Below are 19,066 nucleotides of genomic sequence, written 5' to 3' on the forward strand. Positions count from 1 at the left end.
TCTACTTCAAGAACTTTCAAGCCATCCAAGATCCTTTGAAGCTAGATCATTTCTTGTCACTTACAGTAGGTTTACCTACTAAAATTTAGGTAGTAATGATGTTCATAACATCATTCGATTCATACATATAAAACTATCTTATTCGAAGATTTGAACATGTAATCACTAGAACATAGTTTAGTTAATTCTAAACTTGTTCGCAAACAAAAGTTAATCCTTCTAACTTGACTTTTAAAATCAACTAAACACATGTTCTATATCTATATGATATGCTAACTTAATGATTTAAAACCGGAAAACACGAAAAACACCGTAAAACCGGATATACGCCGTCGTAGTAACACCGCGGACTGTTTTGGGTTAGTTAATTAAAAACTATTATAAACTTTGATTTAAAATTTGTTCTTCTGGGAAAATGATTTTTCTTATGAACATGAAACTATATCTAAAAATCATGGTTAAACTCAAAGTGGAAGTATGTTTTTCAAAATGGTCATCAAAACATCGTTCTTTCGACTGAAATGACTACCTCTTACAAAAACGACTTGTAAATTATATTTACGACTATAAACCTATAATTTTTCTGTTTAGATTCATAAAATAGAGTTCAATATGAAACCATAGCAATTTGATTCACTCAAAACGGATTTAAAACGAAGAAGTTATGGGTAAAACAAGATTGAATAATTTTTCTTGTTGTAGCTACGTGAAAATTGGTAACAAATCTATATTAATCATATCCTAGCTAACTTATATTGTATTATACATGTATTATAATATATTATGTAATATTGGGATACCATAGACACGTATGCAAATGTTTTGACATATCATATCGACCCATGTGTATATATTATTTGGAACAACCATAGACACTCTGTATGCAGTAATGTGGGAGTTAGCTATACAGGATTGAGGTTGATTCCAAAAATATATATACTTTGAGTTGTGATCTAGCCTGAGACATGTATACACTGAGTCGTGAATTGATTCAAGATAATATATATCAATTTTTTTCTGTACATCTAACGTTGGACAACTAGTTGTAGGTTACTAACGAGGACAGCTGACTTAATAAACTTAAAACATCAAAATGTATTAAAAGTGTTGTAAATATATTTTGAACATACTTTGATATATATGTACATATTTGTTATAGGTTCGTGAATCGACCAGTGGCCAAGTCTTTCTTCCCGACGAAGTAAAAAATCTGTGAAAGTGAGTTATAGTCCCACTTTTAAAATCTAATATTTTGGGATGAGAATACATGCAGTTTTATAAATGTTTTACGAAATAGACACAAGTAATTGAAACTACATTATATGGGTGAATGATCGAAGCCGAATATGCCCCTTTTGCTTGGTAACCTAAGAATTAGTAAACCGATCTACTAATTGACGTGAATCCTAAAGATAGATCTATTGGGCCTAACGAACCCCATCCAAAGTACCGGATGCTTTAGTACTTCGAATTCGTTTTTATCATGTCTGAAGGATTTCCCAAAATGATAGGGGATATTCTTATATGCATCTTGTTAATGTCGGTTGTCAGGTGTTCACCATATGAATGAATTTTATCTCTATGTATGGGATGTATAATGAAATATGAAATCTTGTGGTCTATTATTATGATTTGATAATATATAGGTTAAACCTATAACTCACCAACATTTTTGTTGACGTTTTAAGCATGTTTATTCTCAGGTGATTATTAAGAGCTTCCTCTGTTGCATACTAAAATAAGGACAAGATTTGGAGTCCATGCTTGTATGATATTATGTAAAAACTGCATTCAAGAAACTTACTTTTGATGTAATATATTCTTATTGTAAACCATTATGTAATGGTCGTGTGTAAACGGTATATTTTAGATTATCATTATTTGATAATCTACGTAATTCTTTTTAAACCTTTATCGATAAAATAAAGGTTACGGTTGTTTTAAAAATGAATGCAGTCTTTGAAAAACGTCTCATATAGAGGTCAAAACCTCGCGACGAAATCAATTAATATGGAACGTTTATAATCAATATGAACGGAACATTTCAGAGGTGTCGAACCCCGATTTGTTGGGGTGAAGTGGGTCAAAAGGAAATCGGGAGTACCGATTTGGTTTTGGAAACGAATAGCAAGATTGAGATGATTCGGGCTCATTTGAAAAAGGCGCAAGATAGACAAAAGTCGTATGCCGATAAACGTAGGCGAATGATCGAATTCCAAGAAGGCGACATGGTGATGTTTAAGGTCTCACCATGGAAAGGTATTATTCGGTTTCGAAAACGGGGAAGTTAGCTCCTCGGTTTATTGGCCCATTTAAAGTTTTAGCTCGGGTTGGCGAAGTTGCGTATCATTTGGAATTACCCGAAGAACTTGCGGGGATTCATAATACATTCCATGTTTTCCATCTCCATAAGTGTCTTGCGGATGACTCATCATGGGTACCATTAGACGAGATTGAGCTAAATAATAAGTTGGAGTATGTTGAGGAGCCGATTGCTACACTCGACGAGAAGGTCAAAAGATTGAGAAATAAAGTAGTTAGGACTTTTAAAGTTCAATGGCGTCGTAGTAAAAGTTCCGAGTTTACTTGGGAGCCCGACGAGTTTGTTCTTGTGTATCTTCCTGCTTGTCATGCGGCTTGGATCGCGCGGTCGCAATCCGGTTCAAGTGGGGGAGAGTTGTAAGATCCTGTTTTCTCAGAAGCTTTGGACGCCGTCTAAAATGGTGGGACGCCGTCCCGTTGTAAAGGGCTGGACGCCGTCCAGATTAGCTGGCAGGCCAGCTGCCTTTTTTTAGATATTTAAAGTGGTTATTTTGGTAATTTCACTTGGGGGCCGAATTTGAAGCCCTAGATAAGTTTTTGGAGCTTCATTTACTCCATTTACAACCACCAAACTTTATCTACTTCAATTCTAGAGAGAGAGTGTGATTCAAGTGTGAGAAAGCTCAAATAGAAGAGGAAGAAGCTTCTTTCGGATTAGAGCTCGAGCATTAAAGTTGTTCATCTCCTCATTTTCTACGTTTTGATTGTGGTGGTAAGTCCTAAACTTGATTTCCTTAGTATAATGTGTTTGAGGGTTAGGGTTTGGGCTAGTGATGAACATGAAACTCATTTGTTAATGATTTATGGGTTTTTGGGTAAGTTGAGTCATGAGGGCTCAAGGATGACTAACCTAGGGTTTTGAAATTTTAAATGTGTTTATGAGTCTTAAATTGGCTAGTTAACCATTAGCACACCTAGATGTTATGTGAATGGGTGCTATTTGAGTATGTGGTGACCCGAATGGGTGTGGAAACCTCGAATGGGTAAAATGGGTCTTTGATGACCTAAATTGTATTTTTAATGTAAAAATGAGATAACATTGTGATTATATGTGCATTAAGACCATAAATGGCTAGGGTTAGGGTTTTTGGTGAAGTTGACCCAATATTAGGGTTAAGTGTGCAAATGGGTCGGAATTGCACCATGGGTCAAAATGACCTAAGGATGGTAAGTGAGTTGGTTGACCAAATTGAACGAATGATTGATATATGTGCATAATGTAATAGGTACGTTACCTTGAAGCCGCGAGCTTGGTTTATTGATTCACCAAAGGCGTAAGGTGAGTGGAATAATTATGCGTGTCCGTATATAATGTATTTATTTATGTTGTATGAATGTGGCATTGTCGCGTTGTTCAAGACAACACATTCTAAGTAACGAGTAGTATTGTCGCGGTGTTTAAGACACTACTCATTAGTTGATTGACATGTGGATGCCGCGGTGTTCAAGGCACCACATTGTCATGGGAGTGGATGCCGCGGTGTTTAAGGCACCACTCATTGTTTTGATTGACATGTGGATTCGTCGCATTGTTCAAGACGCCACATTGTCATGGGGTGAGTGAGTCGCGTTGTTCAAGACATCACCCGGGGAATTAGTGATTACGCGGTGTTTAAGTAACACTAATGGATGTTATGAACTCCGACGGTCTTTTAAGTACCATTTCCCTTGTTCGTTTAGTTAACCATGGTTGTACGAATTTTGTGTTAGCATATTTAATTATGAACTTTATGCTATTTGGTATTGCTAGCTCATTGTGAATTGCGGTTATTGGTATATGCATAATGTTTTTGCATGGTTGTAGAATTGCTAGCTCGTGTATGGTATTGTGTAAGTGATGCAAGTAAGTAGGTTATATATGTATATGTATAATTATTGCATTCACTAAGCGTTAGCTTACCCTCTCATTGTTTACCTTTTTAGGCTCTGGCGCGGACAAAGGAAAAGGTATTCGGTTGGATTAGTGGTCTCCCGCTTATTTTGATAGGGGATGCTTTTGGGTAGCTTTTGGAAGTACGGCCAAGAGTTGGGTAGTTTAACCCCAAACACCATGCTCTAGTGTCGTTTGGAAATTAAACTAGTATGGTCGAAACTTGTATTTTTGAACGAAACGTGTAATTCGGGCCGATGTAGGCCCGGTGATGTAAAACTTGTTTTGATGATGAAAACCTCTTAGTTTATTATATTGTGTTATGTTGTGAAAAGGTTTTAGTTTAAAAGCGTCGGGAAACGGGATTTCCGCTCGTGTAAGTTGGACCCGGGGACAGCAGCTGGAAGGAAAATTGGATGCCGTCCAGATCTTCTGGACGCCGTCCTACCCTTCATTGCTAGACGCCGTCCAGAAATCTGGACACCGTCCAGTTGTGCTGCACCAGGAAAAAAAAATTGTACACGTTTTGGTGAATTGAAGTCGAGGTGTTACATTACCATACTTTTTAATATTATCTTTTAAAATAATAATTCTATTTAAAATGATAATAATAATGATATTTTATAGTAACAATGACATTTCTTATTAAAATGATAATTTTTGTTAAAATGATAATTTTTGTTAAAATGATAATTTTAATACTAGCGATACTTTTAATGATAATAGTATTGATAAAAATAATAAGAACGATAATTTATCTAAATCAATATCTTATAATATTTTAATTTCATCATGATGCTCTTACTCATTATTTCCTAATCGTTTCGTTTAATAGCTTTTAATCGTCTTTTATATCGTGTTCATAATAATGATAATAATAGTAATCATATTAATTAGGTGTTACTAATATTAGTTTTTAATTATAATAATACTAATGATAATAAATATTATAATAATATTAATGATAATACTAATTATAACTTTAATGATAATAACGATAATAATAAAAATAACAATTTTTAATGATAATACTACTTATTGATAATAATAATAATAATAATAATAATAATAATAATAATAATAATAATAATAATAATAATAATAATAATAATAATAATAATAATGATAATGATAATGATAATGATAATAATAATAATTAGATAAAAACTATAACAACGATAATAACGACGATAATAATAATCATTTTTATTAATAATACAAAAATTCAATTGAATATAACTTCTAATCCGTTCATCGAAACCATTCGATATCTAAATGAAAAGTTCTTAATTTTTCGCTAGCTTTCCAATGACATGCATATCTTATACCTTATCTCAACCGCATATGTAAATAATTCAGGATTCAACATAACCTAACTAAAGGCAATATCAAAAGTACAAGCATGCATAATCCTATATACTCGAGCACTAGTCAGGGATACACTATTAGTATGTAAAAGTTAAATTACGAGTACACACGTATCAATATTGAGATTCAATATTGCAGGAAAGGTACGTAAACGCAACGGAGATGATAAATACTAGGTTGACCTCATAGGCATACCCTCGACCCATACCCATAACCTCCATAGCTATAACCCATAATTCCTTAGCTTTATCCCGCTCATAAAAATTTGTTTTGAAAATAATGCACTCAAGACCTCGTCGTAATATTTTATGTATAATACTAATTATAATAATACTAGTACTACTAATAATAAGTTTAATGATAATAATCTTTATAATATTAATAATAATAATAATAAATATATATATAACGAGAGAGATAGACGATAGATTGAAGAATGATGAGCTCGAGTTTTTATAGTCCCAAATCTGGCCCCACCTCCGCAATCTCGGAGGATTGCTGAATCAAAAGCCTTAATTTACGGAATTAATGGAATGAATCAAAAGCCTTAATTTACGGAATTAATGGAATTAATCATTAACGTAACTCACGTTTCTTATATGTTTTACGTAGTATTAATTATTATTATATATATAATATATTTAATTTATATAATTACTTATATATTATATTATATTTACGCTCATGGTAAAAATGTAATTTTTACTCAAATGACTTGGACGTTGTCACTCGACTCATGTACCACTTTCGGTTTTTCGAGCGCACTTTCGTACGTTTATAAAACTAGCCTTTTACGTTACGCGACATGTACACTTATTAATACTTTTACTTTACTCATCAAAAATTTACCTTATGATAAATGTAACCTATAAAATTGAGCGTCGTGGTCTTTTGCTTTTATAAATCAGAGTCTCGTAGTTTATCAAAATGTAACATTTTAAATCATCTGTTAAAATATTATATTTTGTCACTTGTATAATATATATATATATATATATATATATATATATATATATATATATATATATATATATATATATATATATATATATATATATATATATATATATATCCTTATTTAAAATATATATTTGTTCATATTGAAATATGTAATAATACAATATTTAGTTTTTCAAAACTAGTTATATTTTTAAAGTTTATTTTGGAATCGTTTAGATAGTAGAAAAAAAATATTATATCAATCACGTTTACATTTTTGAAACGCTTTATCTACTTGTAATTTATAATATAACCTTTATTTAAATTCTTCAAAAGTCATATACAAATTATCTTATAAAACGTCCTAATTAATAAAGTTCTTTTTAAATTGAAACATTTTTATATATTTAAATCAAATATGATAACTTTGTTTTTCTAAAACTAAATATATACAATAATCATTTTATTAAAAGGTTAAAATAGAAGAAGTTGTTATATCGTAAAAATGTTTTAGAAAAGTAATATTAAATACATTTTTAATAGATTTCAAGTTTTTAATGTTTGTTGGTGCAACGTGATATAACGTCTAATGATTAGATAAACATATAAAATCATTTTAATGTAAAACGTTAATTTACTTAACTTGTCGATATCCATCTTCTAAGTTATCTATATTCTACAATTTTACTTCCACGTTAATTAATATACAAGTTTAATAGTTTATCTTATCAAAAGTCACGAGACAATTATTGTAAATCATAAATTGAAAATCAAACGGGAATCTCCACTAACCCTTGTCTAGTTCTCGTTAATTGACACTTTTGTTCCTTCTAAAAAATCACATTACCAATTACTCCGAATACCGTTAAAAAGAATAGATTTCTCAAATCATAGTGGACCTCTTAACAGAGACTCGTAATTATAATTCAATATATCTAATAATTCAATCCTTTGATATTATCTTTTAATTCCATTGATAACTATTAAAATATATTTTGAAACAAATACGTTTATATAAAGTATTATACGTCTAATACTTTGTTAATGTTTTCAAGTTATAATATATACACATATACATATATAATCATGTTCGTTCATATAATGGTTCGTGAATCATTGGAATTTGGTCGAGGTTAAATGAGTGTATGAACACAGTTTAAAATTCTTGAGATTCAACTTACAAACTTTGCTTATCGTGTCGGGAATATATAAAGATTAAAGTTTAAATTTGGTCAAAAATTTCCGGGTTGTCACATATTCCCTGTAGCTTGGGCTATTGTTAATGTTGAGAACAAAGAAAATTGGACTTGGTTTTTAGAGCTTGTTGCAAGTGATTTGGAAGTGGAAGGTGGTGTTGGGCTAATACTCATGTCTGACCAACATAAGGGTTTATTAGAAGTTGTGAAGGACATAATGTCACATGCTGAGCATAGACAATGTGCTAGGCATATATATGACAACTTTAGGAAAAAGTATAGTGGTGTTGAATTTAGAAATCTATTTTGGGCAGCTTCAAAATGTTTTTATCCTGTTTTATTTAACACAGCCATGGAAAAAGCGAAGGCTGCTAACCCAAATGTATTCACTTATTTGACTGAAAGAAATCCTAAATCTTGGTCTATGGCATTTTTTGAAACAGAAAGATGTTATGAGGCAGTTGAAAATGGATTTAGTGAGTGTTTTAATGCTGTCATTGTTCAATGTAGACATAAACCCATAATTACAATGTTAGAATCTATTAGGGTAATTGTTATGGAGAGAATGAATGTTATGAGAAGGCTAGCTGAGTTTTGGATTGGTGATATTGCTCCTAATATAGTGAAAAGACTTGAAATTAATAAAGATCATCACAGGTATGTACATTATTTATGTTGTTCACTTTAATTTCCATAGTAAATAATCTAACTGTTTACCTTGTTTGTAGATTCCGGAGTGCACTATTTGCAGGTGGTTCTGAGTTTGAAGTGAGACACAAGAATGAAGCTTTCAAAGTTAATGAAGAGACTAGAACTTACAGCTACAGGATGTGGCAGTTATCTGGTATTCCTTGTCCCCATGCTTGTTCAGTTATAGTTGCCCCCAATAAGAGTCCAGAAGATTATATCCCTGCTTGCTTTAGAAAGGATATGTACATGAGGGCGTACACTACCTATCTTAAACCAGTAGGTGGAATGACAACTTGGGTACCAAATCAACAGAACAAGCTTTTACCACCACCAACTAGAACCATGCCAGGAAGACCAAAAAGAAAAAGAAGAAGAGCTGCACATGAAGGTGGTAATGGGGTTAGGGTATCAAAGGTTGGTGCTGTAATGACTTGTAAAAACTGCTTAGAAGCTGGACATAATATAAGAGGGTGTAAAAATGCTCCAAAACAGAAGGAAGTAGCAGTTTCTAAACCTGTTGGAAGACCAAGGAAACAAGGAACGTTGAATCTAGTGGTTATGTTGTCTTTTGATTTAGGTTTATGTCTAAAAACTGTAGTGATTAAGTTTAAATCCATGTGTTGTTTTGATGTATTTTGATCTTGGTTGATGTCTTTTGTAACCAATGCACATGTAATGTAATCTGCTATATATTAATGTCTTTTGTAACCAATGTAATGCAATTATCTGCTATATATAATGAAGTCTTTTGTAATGTAATGCAATATGCACTTTGGTAATCTGTACTTTGCTCAGTTTTATGTAATCTACTCACTTTGTAGTATGTAATCTGCACTCTTTTGCTCTTTTGTGCTCAGTTTTATACATAGACAATGTGCTCATTATGTGCTCAGTTTGACACATCCAAAATGGTAAAAACCTTTCATTAAGATCAAACATTACAACATTACATCATCATCACATTTCATCTAACAATCAAAAAACCTATTACAATACATAACACAATCACAATTACTCCCATGACTAAAAACAACCTATCATAAAACTCAACCTTGGTCTTCAAACTAGCTACTTCTTGTATGAGTTTAGAATCCTCAACATGCTGCTTTCGAGGTTCATAATTCAAAGTTTGCATATGCAGTTCGTATAGAAGATCTTTGTAGTGTTGATTAGGAAGCTCATCATCAAGAAACATGAAAACCTTACACTTTCTTTGTTTATCCTGCAGAAGAAAGCTTCAATTGAGAAAAAAATTCAAAATCTTAAAATTAGGGCAAAATTGAACACTTACATAAATTGGACAGCCAACAAATCTCCTTCCTGGGTTAGATCGAGTCCAAGCTATTCGTTCCTCTAAACGATACCCACAATCACAGTACTTTTTTCCTGAATTTTGATTTGTGTTGATTGAAGATGAAGAACGAGCAGACATGTTGAGTTTGGGAATATGGCTGCTGCTATGTGTGTTAAATTAGGGTTATTTAAAGGGAAAATGGTCAAACATAAGTCTATGTGGCAGATGACATGTACAAAAACGAAAATGACTTGTTACACGTAAGCTTCTAACCGGTTTCAGGTCGTTTAGAGCATACAATAGGACAAAATAATTAGTTGAGTGCATACAATAGTAACATTGAAAGTTAGATGCATATAATAGGAAATGAGTGAAAGTTCGATGTATTTTTAAACAATTTTCTCAATAAAATAATTCAGGTTTTCATCTTTTTTTTGTTATATTTATTTGTTCCATTTTTTATATGGAGAAATTAATGTGGAAATTATCATTTTATTAAAACATGAATTGTAATGATAAAATCTTTTAAGTTTACTAGAGGTCTATAAGCCATCTTCCTAATACATTCTACCTTCTATCATGCTATTAGACCACTCCCAACCATGACGTACTTCCTCCCCAGGACACACCACCACATCAGCGTCAGATCAGCTTTCTCTCTCCATTTGTTTTTCACTTCCTCTTCATAACACACCACTACCAACCATGACATCCTCCCTCCCCATCACATGGCCCCACATATTTTATTAATATTTATTACTATTATTATTATTATTATTATTATATTATTATTATTATTATTATTATTATTATTATTACAAATTTTTTAAACAACACTTTTATTGATAAACAAAAATACGATTACATTTAAAAAAAAAAATTACACAATTAAGCATATAAATACGAACACATAATATTAAGACTATCAATATTTTTTGTTAATCGTATCATCGCTAACCCATCATTCCTCATCGCTACTCTCTCTTGGTGGACGATAATCGTAATCAATGAAAAGAAGATGCACGTTTATGGGTTCATTTGCCGTAATTGCTTTATTTTTAACGGCATCTCAATCTTCATCCGTATCAAGAAACTTGTATATTTTCTCATCGTCATTGTAATACACGAAGTCCGTGTGTTTGAACTCCACTTTTTCTTTGACAAACTTCAACAACTTCGAAAAATCCATTTCACTAACGTCAACGTTTTCGAACGTTTTTCTTTCGCCAAGTGTACACCATTTCCAATCATCCGAAAACTCACCGTTGAAGTAAACATAAATTGGGACGAAAGTGGGTGCCATTTTGAGTGATTGTTTGATTTTGGAGTAATTTGATATATGGAAGAATGGTGTTGAGATATGGAAGATTGGAGTGTATTTATATAGGAGAAAAAGAAAAAGAAAAAGAAAAAAAAGAAGCCGTTGAGGTATGCAACTGATAAAAAATGCTGGGCAACGGCTACATTCATTTAATTTGTACGTCCTCGAAATATTATGCCCATGACAGACACCAGCACAGAAGCATGAAAGAGAATCGAGGGTGGCCGAGAACGGGTGGAATGCCAACGGCGCCCTCGAGGGCGGGCTTCATGAATGTATGAGGGCGGAGCCCGTTGGGAGTGGTTTTAGGAGAGTTTTATACTCTTGTTGTGAATATATTTTTTTACAACTTTATATGTTTTATGTGTGGACCATAAATTAGAATTTAAAGGTATAATAGTTTTACCATCATTAATCAAACAAATATATGGAGTAATGTGTTTCTTGTCTAGACAAAATTGTTTTTCTCGTAATCTGTCGTGTAGAATATATACTATCATGTTTGGTACCAATTTTCTAACTTCTTCTCAAGTGTACGCTTATTAAATAAAAAAATAAAAAAAAATGAAAGTAATAACTTAAATGTCTTGTTGTCTGTGTTGGAGTGAATCAATAATCAAACAAGATCACGATAAAAAAAATTAACTCAATGTTGCTTCAAAAGCTCTTCAGTTGGTGATTCAATTCTTAAATGGTGTTGAGCTTTTTTTTTTTTTTTACAGCGAAAATATTAATATATATATATATATATATATATATATATATATATATATATATATATATCGTAAAAATCCGGTGGTACATACAAACCACAGTGATTGAAATTGTAAGGACTCGCTCTGATCATCCTACTAACAATGAAAGAAAACATTGATTGAAAGAGAGCGAGTACATTGAAAATGTAATAACACTACAACGTATAACCATCAAACCTAAATCTAAACACTACATAATACCGGACACGTATCTAACACTACAATCTCCACTACTTAAAAGCCGCACACTAAAATGAACGTCGGGCACTCCAGCAGCACCTAACCCGAGACGTGCAAAACAAAGTAACCTCTCGTACCCGAATAACCACATAACACTCCTAATCAGAGAACCACATGCTCGTCAAGTAAGATTAAAACCCCATTCGAGCGGTAAAAAAGATCCCGAGAGAACTACTTCAAAAAACATCGATTTACCATGGTCAACAAAGTTAACACACGCCGGCAATGACATCGAGTTCACCCAAATAGACTCGACTACGAGAAAGGAAAAAGGCATGAACAATGGTGTTGAGCTTATCCACCTAAACTTGAACTTAACTGGAAGCATCAGTAACATTGAACTCTTTTAATTATAAAATTTATGTAGATAAAGTTTATTTAATTATATGAACACACGTTAAAGTTCTTTTTCTTATACTATTTCAATTAAAACTCGAAATTAAACACATCCTTATCCGTTGTTGAATACCAAAAGACAGGTGGACGATGGCATGTGTACGTGTGGCAATACTGACACCGAGACAACAACAAAAAAACCATGTTGATGTTGAGTTATTCATCGATATCAATCCCAACATCTTGGGAGATTTTAGTCAAAAAGCGTGTATTCGACTCATATTGACTTCACTTGTTAAATAAAAAAAATTCATAAATAGCTCGTCCTTAACAAAATTATTGCTCCGTATATTATTATCGTTCATTCCAGACCAGTTTCAATCGTATATCTTACAAATCTCATTCAGATTTTAACTGAACATTCCCGGCTTAATCGTTGATATTGGCCTACAAGGCATCCTTTATTTAACGAAACAAGGCAACGTAACAAGCCAATGTACAAATTATAACACCTACAACGTAACGAACTGCTACAAATTTAAGATGATTAAATGGCCAAAATGCAAATAAAAAGGTCTATTATTTCCTTCAGTTGCTTCTACTGTACAAAGTTGTATTATGTATACATGCTTGATAACTAGCCTAAACTTTGGTTTCGAACATATTGAACTCAAGAAGAAAAAAACCATGCAGCTAGTTACAAACTTCCAAAACATTCACAAATTGTCCTTTTTCTTGGATGCTATTCTTGACACCATGATCAATATTCAACAGCTTCTCTAAATATAAAAAGCTTATAATTAAACTATCACTTCAAATACTATATCTGAAATCTTCAAGTTCCTGTTTAAACACCAAAATCAGCACCCAAATCAAACCCCAACTCCTCTAATGTGAAGTTGCGATCTTCAGGCCGCCCTGGCATCAAAAAGTCAAACCCGTAGTCAACCCCAACCCCGCAACCTTCTTCTTGCAAATCTCGAACCATCGGCTTCTCCTCAAACCAACAACCCATGTCACCTGGCTCCTCAAATCCATTATCAACCTTGTCATGTTGTTCTGGGACCGAAAACCCGAACCCGTGACCACCTTGGGTCCCACAATTATCTAGGATTTGCAGCTCGTTCATAAACCAGGTATCGTTGTACATGATTTTATCCGAATTTTGCTGATTTTTTTGCCCCATCATTTCTAACAACTCTTCCATATCCAACATATCATCAAAATGAACATTCTGATTTTGAAAATCATTTGTTTCGACCGGTTCATCCTTAATCCGTTTAACATCTCTTTCGTCCTCAACCGGCTCCTCTTTCACTACTCGTTTGACCAAAGTCAATGGTCTATTACTCGAATCACCTTCATCTTTTAAGCTAATCGTCCCCCTACTCGACCCGTATTTCGAATCCTCAGAATGACTACACGTTGTAGTCGAATCACAACTCGACACACTCGGATTATTAATCATTTGAGAATACTCGTTCATCGTACGACAATTCGGCAAGTTCAACCGCGCGCACGGGCCGTACATAACACGCGCCGCTTCATCGTACGCCAACGCAGCCTCAACCGCAGACCCAAACGTACCCAACCATAACCGGCTACCGCGATTCGGTTCTCGAATTTCGGCAACCCATTTACCCCATGTTCTTTGTCTAACACCTCTAAATTTACACCTAGAATTTTCGGGCCCACCCTTGCCTTTCATGCAACCCTTTTTTGACCCTTTTGCGGGTACTTTTCGTGCAGGTTTTGCCTTTTCGTCTAACGAATCGATTTTATTGTTGTATTCTTTCCATTTGGCTAATGTTTCTGCTACACCTTTTGGTCCATCACGCCTACTATGTAACTTCCTCTTTCTAGAAGATTCCATTAATGATGAATTTGTGTTTGATGAAGGCTGATTTGAATATGACGTCATTTCTGTATTTCTGCTAATAATTAATTACAAAAAAAATAAATCAACACATACAGAAACAAACAACAAGTCAATATATATATATGCTAATGAGTTGCTTCGTGCCGAAGTACCCCTATTTAATGTCGCCAAAATTACTTTACTATTTACTATAATAAGTAAATATACGGAGTCATAAATACGGAGTATTAAATAATGATATTGATATACTCCGTATAAAGTAGGATACTATAATTTCACTTGGAGAGAAAGTTTACTTCGTCCAAAAGTTGCGCACAATTTGGAAATTACAATACAATTACATAAAATATGAAAAAATGCATATTTGCTAATTAAAATAGTAAATGCAATTACTCTTTAAAAGGCCAAAACTTTCGGTTAGTAATTAGCCCTATACCTTATTAGTGGCTAGCCAATAACCAATATATTATTTCATTCAATTAATAACAAAAGCATTAAAAAATCATAGTTTCAAAAGTAAGTTATAAGATACGATACGTATATAGTCGAAAATATAAAGTTTAACATGCTAAATGCAACAGATTAAGGTTTTCATGACATAAAATCATCAAAATTAGCATAAATCGTTAGATACATAAGCTACTATATATGTAACATATGGATACAGAAACTATAATTTACAACAGTTTGATAAAATGTTTGCTTTTCAAAAAAATAATTTACAAGTAGATATTTAATAAATCACGAAAGTAAACTTGAAAACAAGAAGAATTTCATTATAAACAGATCATAAACATACCTTTTGAAAAACATGATGAGGAAGTAATCAGAAACCTACTTCGCTTATTAGAAATATTAACGAATCCTAATTCTGTCGCCAAATCTCTAGAAAATTTATGAATTGAAATATACGATGAGATAAAGATTACAGAATCTTTGTTAATTTCTGTGAATTTGAAGAACGTCAGAACACGGAAGAAAATGGAGTGAGTCAAACAGGTTTGAGATATTTATAACCTTCTTTGGATATGTGTATTTTTTATAATTTATAATTATATTTCTAATTTTTCTAACGCTTTTTAAGTGATCTTTTTCTGTATGGAAAAGGTATATGGTGAAGATTACGGATGACGTGTTCCTTGATTCGATGGATTCGTGGCTTTTTGAAGTTCGGGAGTTTAGACACGTGGCAGTTGAAAGGTCCTGATTGCGGCTTGCTTCTAGTACCTAGTAATTATCCTTTCTTGCTGTCGAAGAGTCTTTCTTTTCGTATTGTTTTTATTTATAATTTTATTTTTATTTTAATTATATCATATAAAAATATTATCATACGGGCCATCTACACGTTTTAAAGTTACCAAAATTATCAACACTAAAAAAAAAAAAAAAAAACTTTATCAGTTAGTTACTACTGTTAGTTACTACTCACTAAGTTATCAAAATTATCAAAACTAAAAAAAAAATTTATCACCTACTAAAATTTGACTCGAGCAATTAAAAATCGAATGTTTTATCAAAATGACTCCAGTCATTAAAAATCGACTGTTTTATCAAAGGGTACAATAGAACAAGTATGTTTTCGAAGAAAAAGTTGTAAACCCAATATCACCGGTGTTCACAACACCAGATTTACCACTTGCACTCAAAACCGGATATGACAATATCGACTTAGACCTACTTGGACAATCACCGAAACCCCAAAAGTGTGGAATTTTACTATTTTAGTCATTATTAGGTGAGCATTTTACACCATACTTAACCCTGCTGTTACGTCACATGCAAGTAGTATACTTTTTGGCAAAAAGTGCAATCTGCTTGTGACGTGATAATGTCACATCCGTCCCACATCAGTTGGAGAGGGGAACGAAACATGTCATATGAAAGTGTGGAGACATTTCCTATCATGACGCGTTTTGAGGCTACAAGCGCAGCAGATCCCATGAAAATTCTGCAGTTAAGCGTGCTCGGACGAGCGCACTACCAGGATGGGTGATCTCTTGAGAAAGTGTTCCTCGTGTGTGGTCGCCAAGAAAAATCCGTGCGCTTGCGGGCAAATCGGACAATATCATGCTACAGGGTGGTTGGACTGTTGCACACAGGAGTCCCGTGGGCTCGGCTGTTACAGTTTGACCCTCATTAACCCTTGTGTCAAATTCGAGTAGGATCTACCTATTTTTTATTTAACAAAATTGCATATTTCGTCCATGTGTTTTCCACTTTTTACCCGTTTCATCACTGTATTTTATTTTCTGCATTTTTCATCCTTAAAAGCATTTTAAAGTCTCAATTTCATCTCTCACCTTACCGAAGGTTAACTGAGTCCGTTAAACTATTCACAAAGACTATGCATGTAATCTTTAACTAATTAAATTATAAAAATCAATTCCTTCTTCGTCTCATTTTAGAAACATAGAAAAAATATTTGATATGATTACCAGCAAACTCAAACAATAGTGGTTACAGCAGCATGTATTGCATCTGCAAGGTGAGGAACTGTCCTAGAGCTTAAGCCCGCCATGCTTATACGCCTGTTGCAAATATAAAATTAACCTGCTCAGAATAGCTCAAAAAAATGCAATGACTTTTTTTTAAGGAAGATGAGTTATATATAGTTTGATGAAGCTTGCACACAATATTCATATTTATCCTGAATTATATAGAACGCATTAAAAGATACTTGTTTTTCCTATATGACGTTGCAACTACATGGAACTTCAACTGAAATGGGATAAGTAAGAAATCATTAGTGAGAAATCATGTGGTGTGTTGTGCACTGAATTGCTAGTATCAAATGAAACTACTAAAGTCTGAACATGGAAGAAGGGGACAACTGATTTATGTGAAAAACGTATCGATGAAATGGGTAAAGTTGAAAACTTTAGATAAAGAGGAAGTGGGTCAAAAAGGTTATATGCGGCCCATGATTTAAATTAAAAGGCTAACCACAACATTGGCAATTAGATAAAAAAAAATAAAAATTGTTGGCTAGATATACTGACCCATTTTGACCCAACCAGCCTAACAGACCCATTTTACCACGTATGGGTGGAAGGAAAATCATTACCCATCAGAAGTCATGTAAATGTGGTACTCTTTTGTTATGAAGTTCACTTGCTTTGTATTGAGCCCTGTAAATGTAAACATCCCAATTTGCTTTATCGTATTTATCATATTTTCATTAAAGTAAAAGGTCACACCCCTGGAGGAACTGTAACATGTAAAGATAATCTAAAAAACTATCAAACTGTATAGGTAGATTTCAGAGGCCCTAAATTATAGAGTTATCATAAAGATAACCTTAACCTGTGTAGCTGAATTAAACTACTTGACTATAAAGAAAGAATTGACTTTTGTAATTTAATTAGTTAAAGATTACGTAGATAGTCTTTGTGAATAGTTTTAACGGACTCAGTTAACCTTCGTTAGGGTGAGGGATGAAATTGAGACTTTAAAATGTTTTTAATGATGAAAACTGCAGAAAATAAAATACATGGATGAAACGAACAAAAAGTGAAAAACACAGGCACGAAATGGGTAATTTTGTCTTTTTTATTTTTTTTATTAAATATATATAAAAAATATGTCACATAAAATAAAATACATTTAAAATATAAAAAAGCCATAAATTAAATTTTCATAATAATTCAACAATACCGAATATTTAACGATTACATAAAATTTAAAGACTACATAGAGATTACATTGAAATTAGAAAGACCTTGCGATATTCGGAGAAATAATCAAATCCGCATACGAAAACGCTTTTTAAATATATGCGGCGGAAAACCGGGCGTCTCATTAAAATAACCGTCCATAAATCTAGTGCGGCTATCTCAGGGTCTCTAGGAATATAAATTCGGTTTCTTGAAACACGCTCGGAATTGACTTCGGAACCTTCATTTTCTAATTCTTGAATTAGTGCAATAATACGTTCGTCCTCCGAATCGGATTCGAAATTAAGTAAATACGATGAAAATGCCATAATTATAAAAAAAAAATTGTAGCCAACTGCTAAGAATGTGGCCCAATTGAGAGAAAATTGAGAGAAAATGAGTGTTTTGTTATGTTTAAATTGAAATGAGGTATGGGTTTAAATAGATGAAAATATAAATATTAAAGAAAAATAAAATTTAAAAAGAAAAATGGCACTATAGATGTTAGCCAACTGCTAGGACATGTGGCCCAATCACAATTCGACACGTACTTTGACCTTTTTCAGTCGAAATGCTGACTGACACCCTTCAAGAGTCAATCGTGACGCCGCGTTAAAGGCGTTAGGGGGCGTCACCGAACGCCATCGCTTTTGACGGAACTCCGCTGACGCCGCGTTAAGTATGATCTTACTACATCAGTTACGATATACTAAGTCAAATCGAGACAGGAAACCTCATTAATCCATGCTTCGTAATTTTACTAGTTGAGCTTTATGTCAAATCAAGTTTGCTTTAACTTTTTACTAGGTGATTCTTTTTTTAATTTTGAAGAGGATATAATGAGTACATAGATTGACATAAAAAAAACGGGACTTGAAAAGGCCGGCTTACCCGTTTTACATTGGGTTCACAAAAGCGAGCTAGGTAGATGCCAAATAGATTAACCGGCCTTGACATGTTGGTTTATGGTTACATGGATAAAACCGACATTTCCCAAAACTGATTATAATGGTTTCATAAATCTCATGAATGCAAATACGTGTTCTACAAATTGATCCAAACATATACCTTCCGACCAAATAATACCTAAAAATCTGATCTGAGTCGATTTTAAACAAGTATAAAATTTCCTTAACACTGTCTAAGTTGCGTTTCGGCTTTTCAGGTCAAATGGGTTGCTTTAGGAACTTAAAATTGTCTCGA

At 33.0% G+C, this 19,066-nt stretch overlaps 2 protein-coding genes across 2 annotated transcripts; one reads left to right on the plus strand and one right to left on the minus strand.

Moving 5' to 3' along the window:
- Window positions 1–7,867: 7,867 nt before the first annotated feature.
- LOC139869167 (uncharacterized) lies at window positions 7,868–9,024 on the plus strand. Its single transcript, XM_071857488.1, has 2 exons — window positions 7,868–8,352; window positions 8,424–9,024. The coding sequence occupies exons 1-2, from the start codon at window positions 7,868–7,870 to the stop codon at window positions 9,022–9,024; spliced, it is 1,086 nt and encodes a 361-aa protein (XP_071713589.1).
- Window positions 9,025–13,040: 4,016 nt separating this feature from the next.
- Window positions 13,041–15,093, minus strand: LOC139867449 (dehydration-responsive element-binding protein 2C-like). Its single transcript, XM_071855816.1, has 2 exons — window positions 15,010–15,093; window positions 13,041–14,262 (listed from the first exon to the last, which is right to left on the minus strand). The coding sequence occupies exons 1-2, from the start codon at window positions 15,021–15,023 to the stop codon at window positions 13,179–13,181; spliced, it is 1,098 nt and encodes a 365-aa protein (XP_071711917.1). The 5' UTR covers window positions 15,024–15,093; the 3' UTR covers window positions 13,041–13,178.
- Between the last annotated feature and the right edge of the window lie 3,973 nt (window positions 15,094–19,066).

Source organism: Rutidosis leptorrhynchoides, chromosome 9, assembly GCF_046630445.1.
Source record: "Rutidosis leptorrhynchoides isolate AG116_Rl617_1_P2 chromosome 9, CSIRO_AGI_Rlap_v1, whole genome shotgun sequence".
NCBI lineage: Eukaryota > Viridiplantae > Streptophyta > Magnoliopsida > Asterales > Asteraceae > Rutidosis > Rutidosis leptorrhynchoides.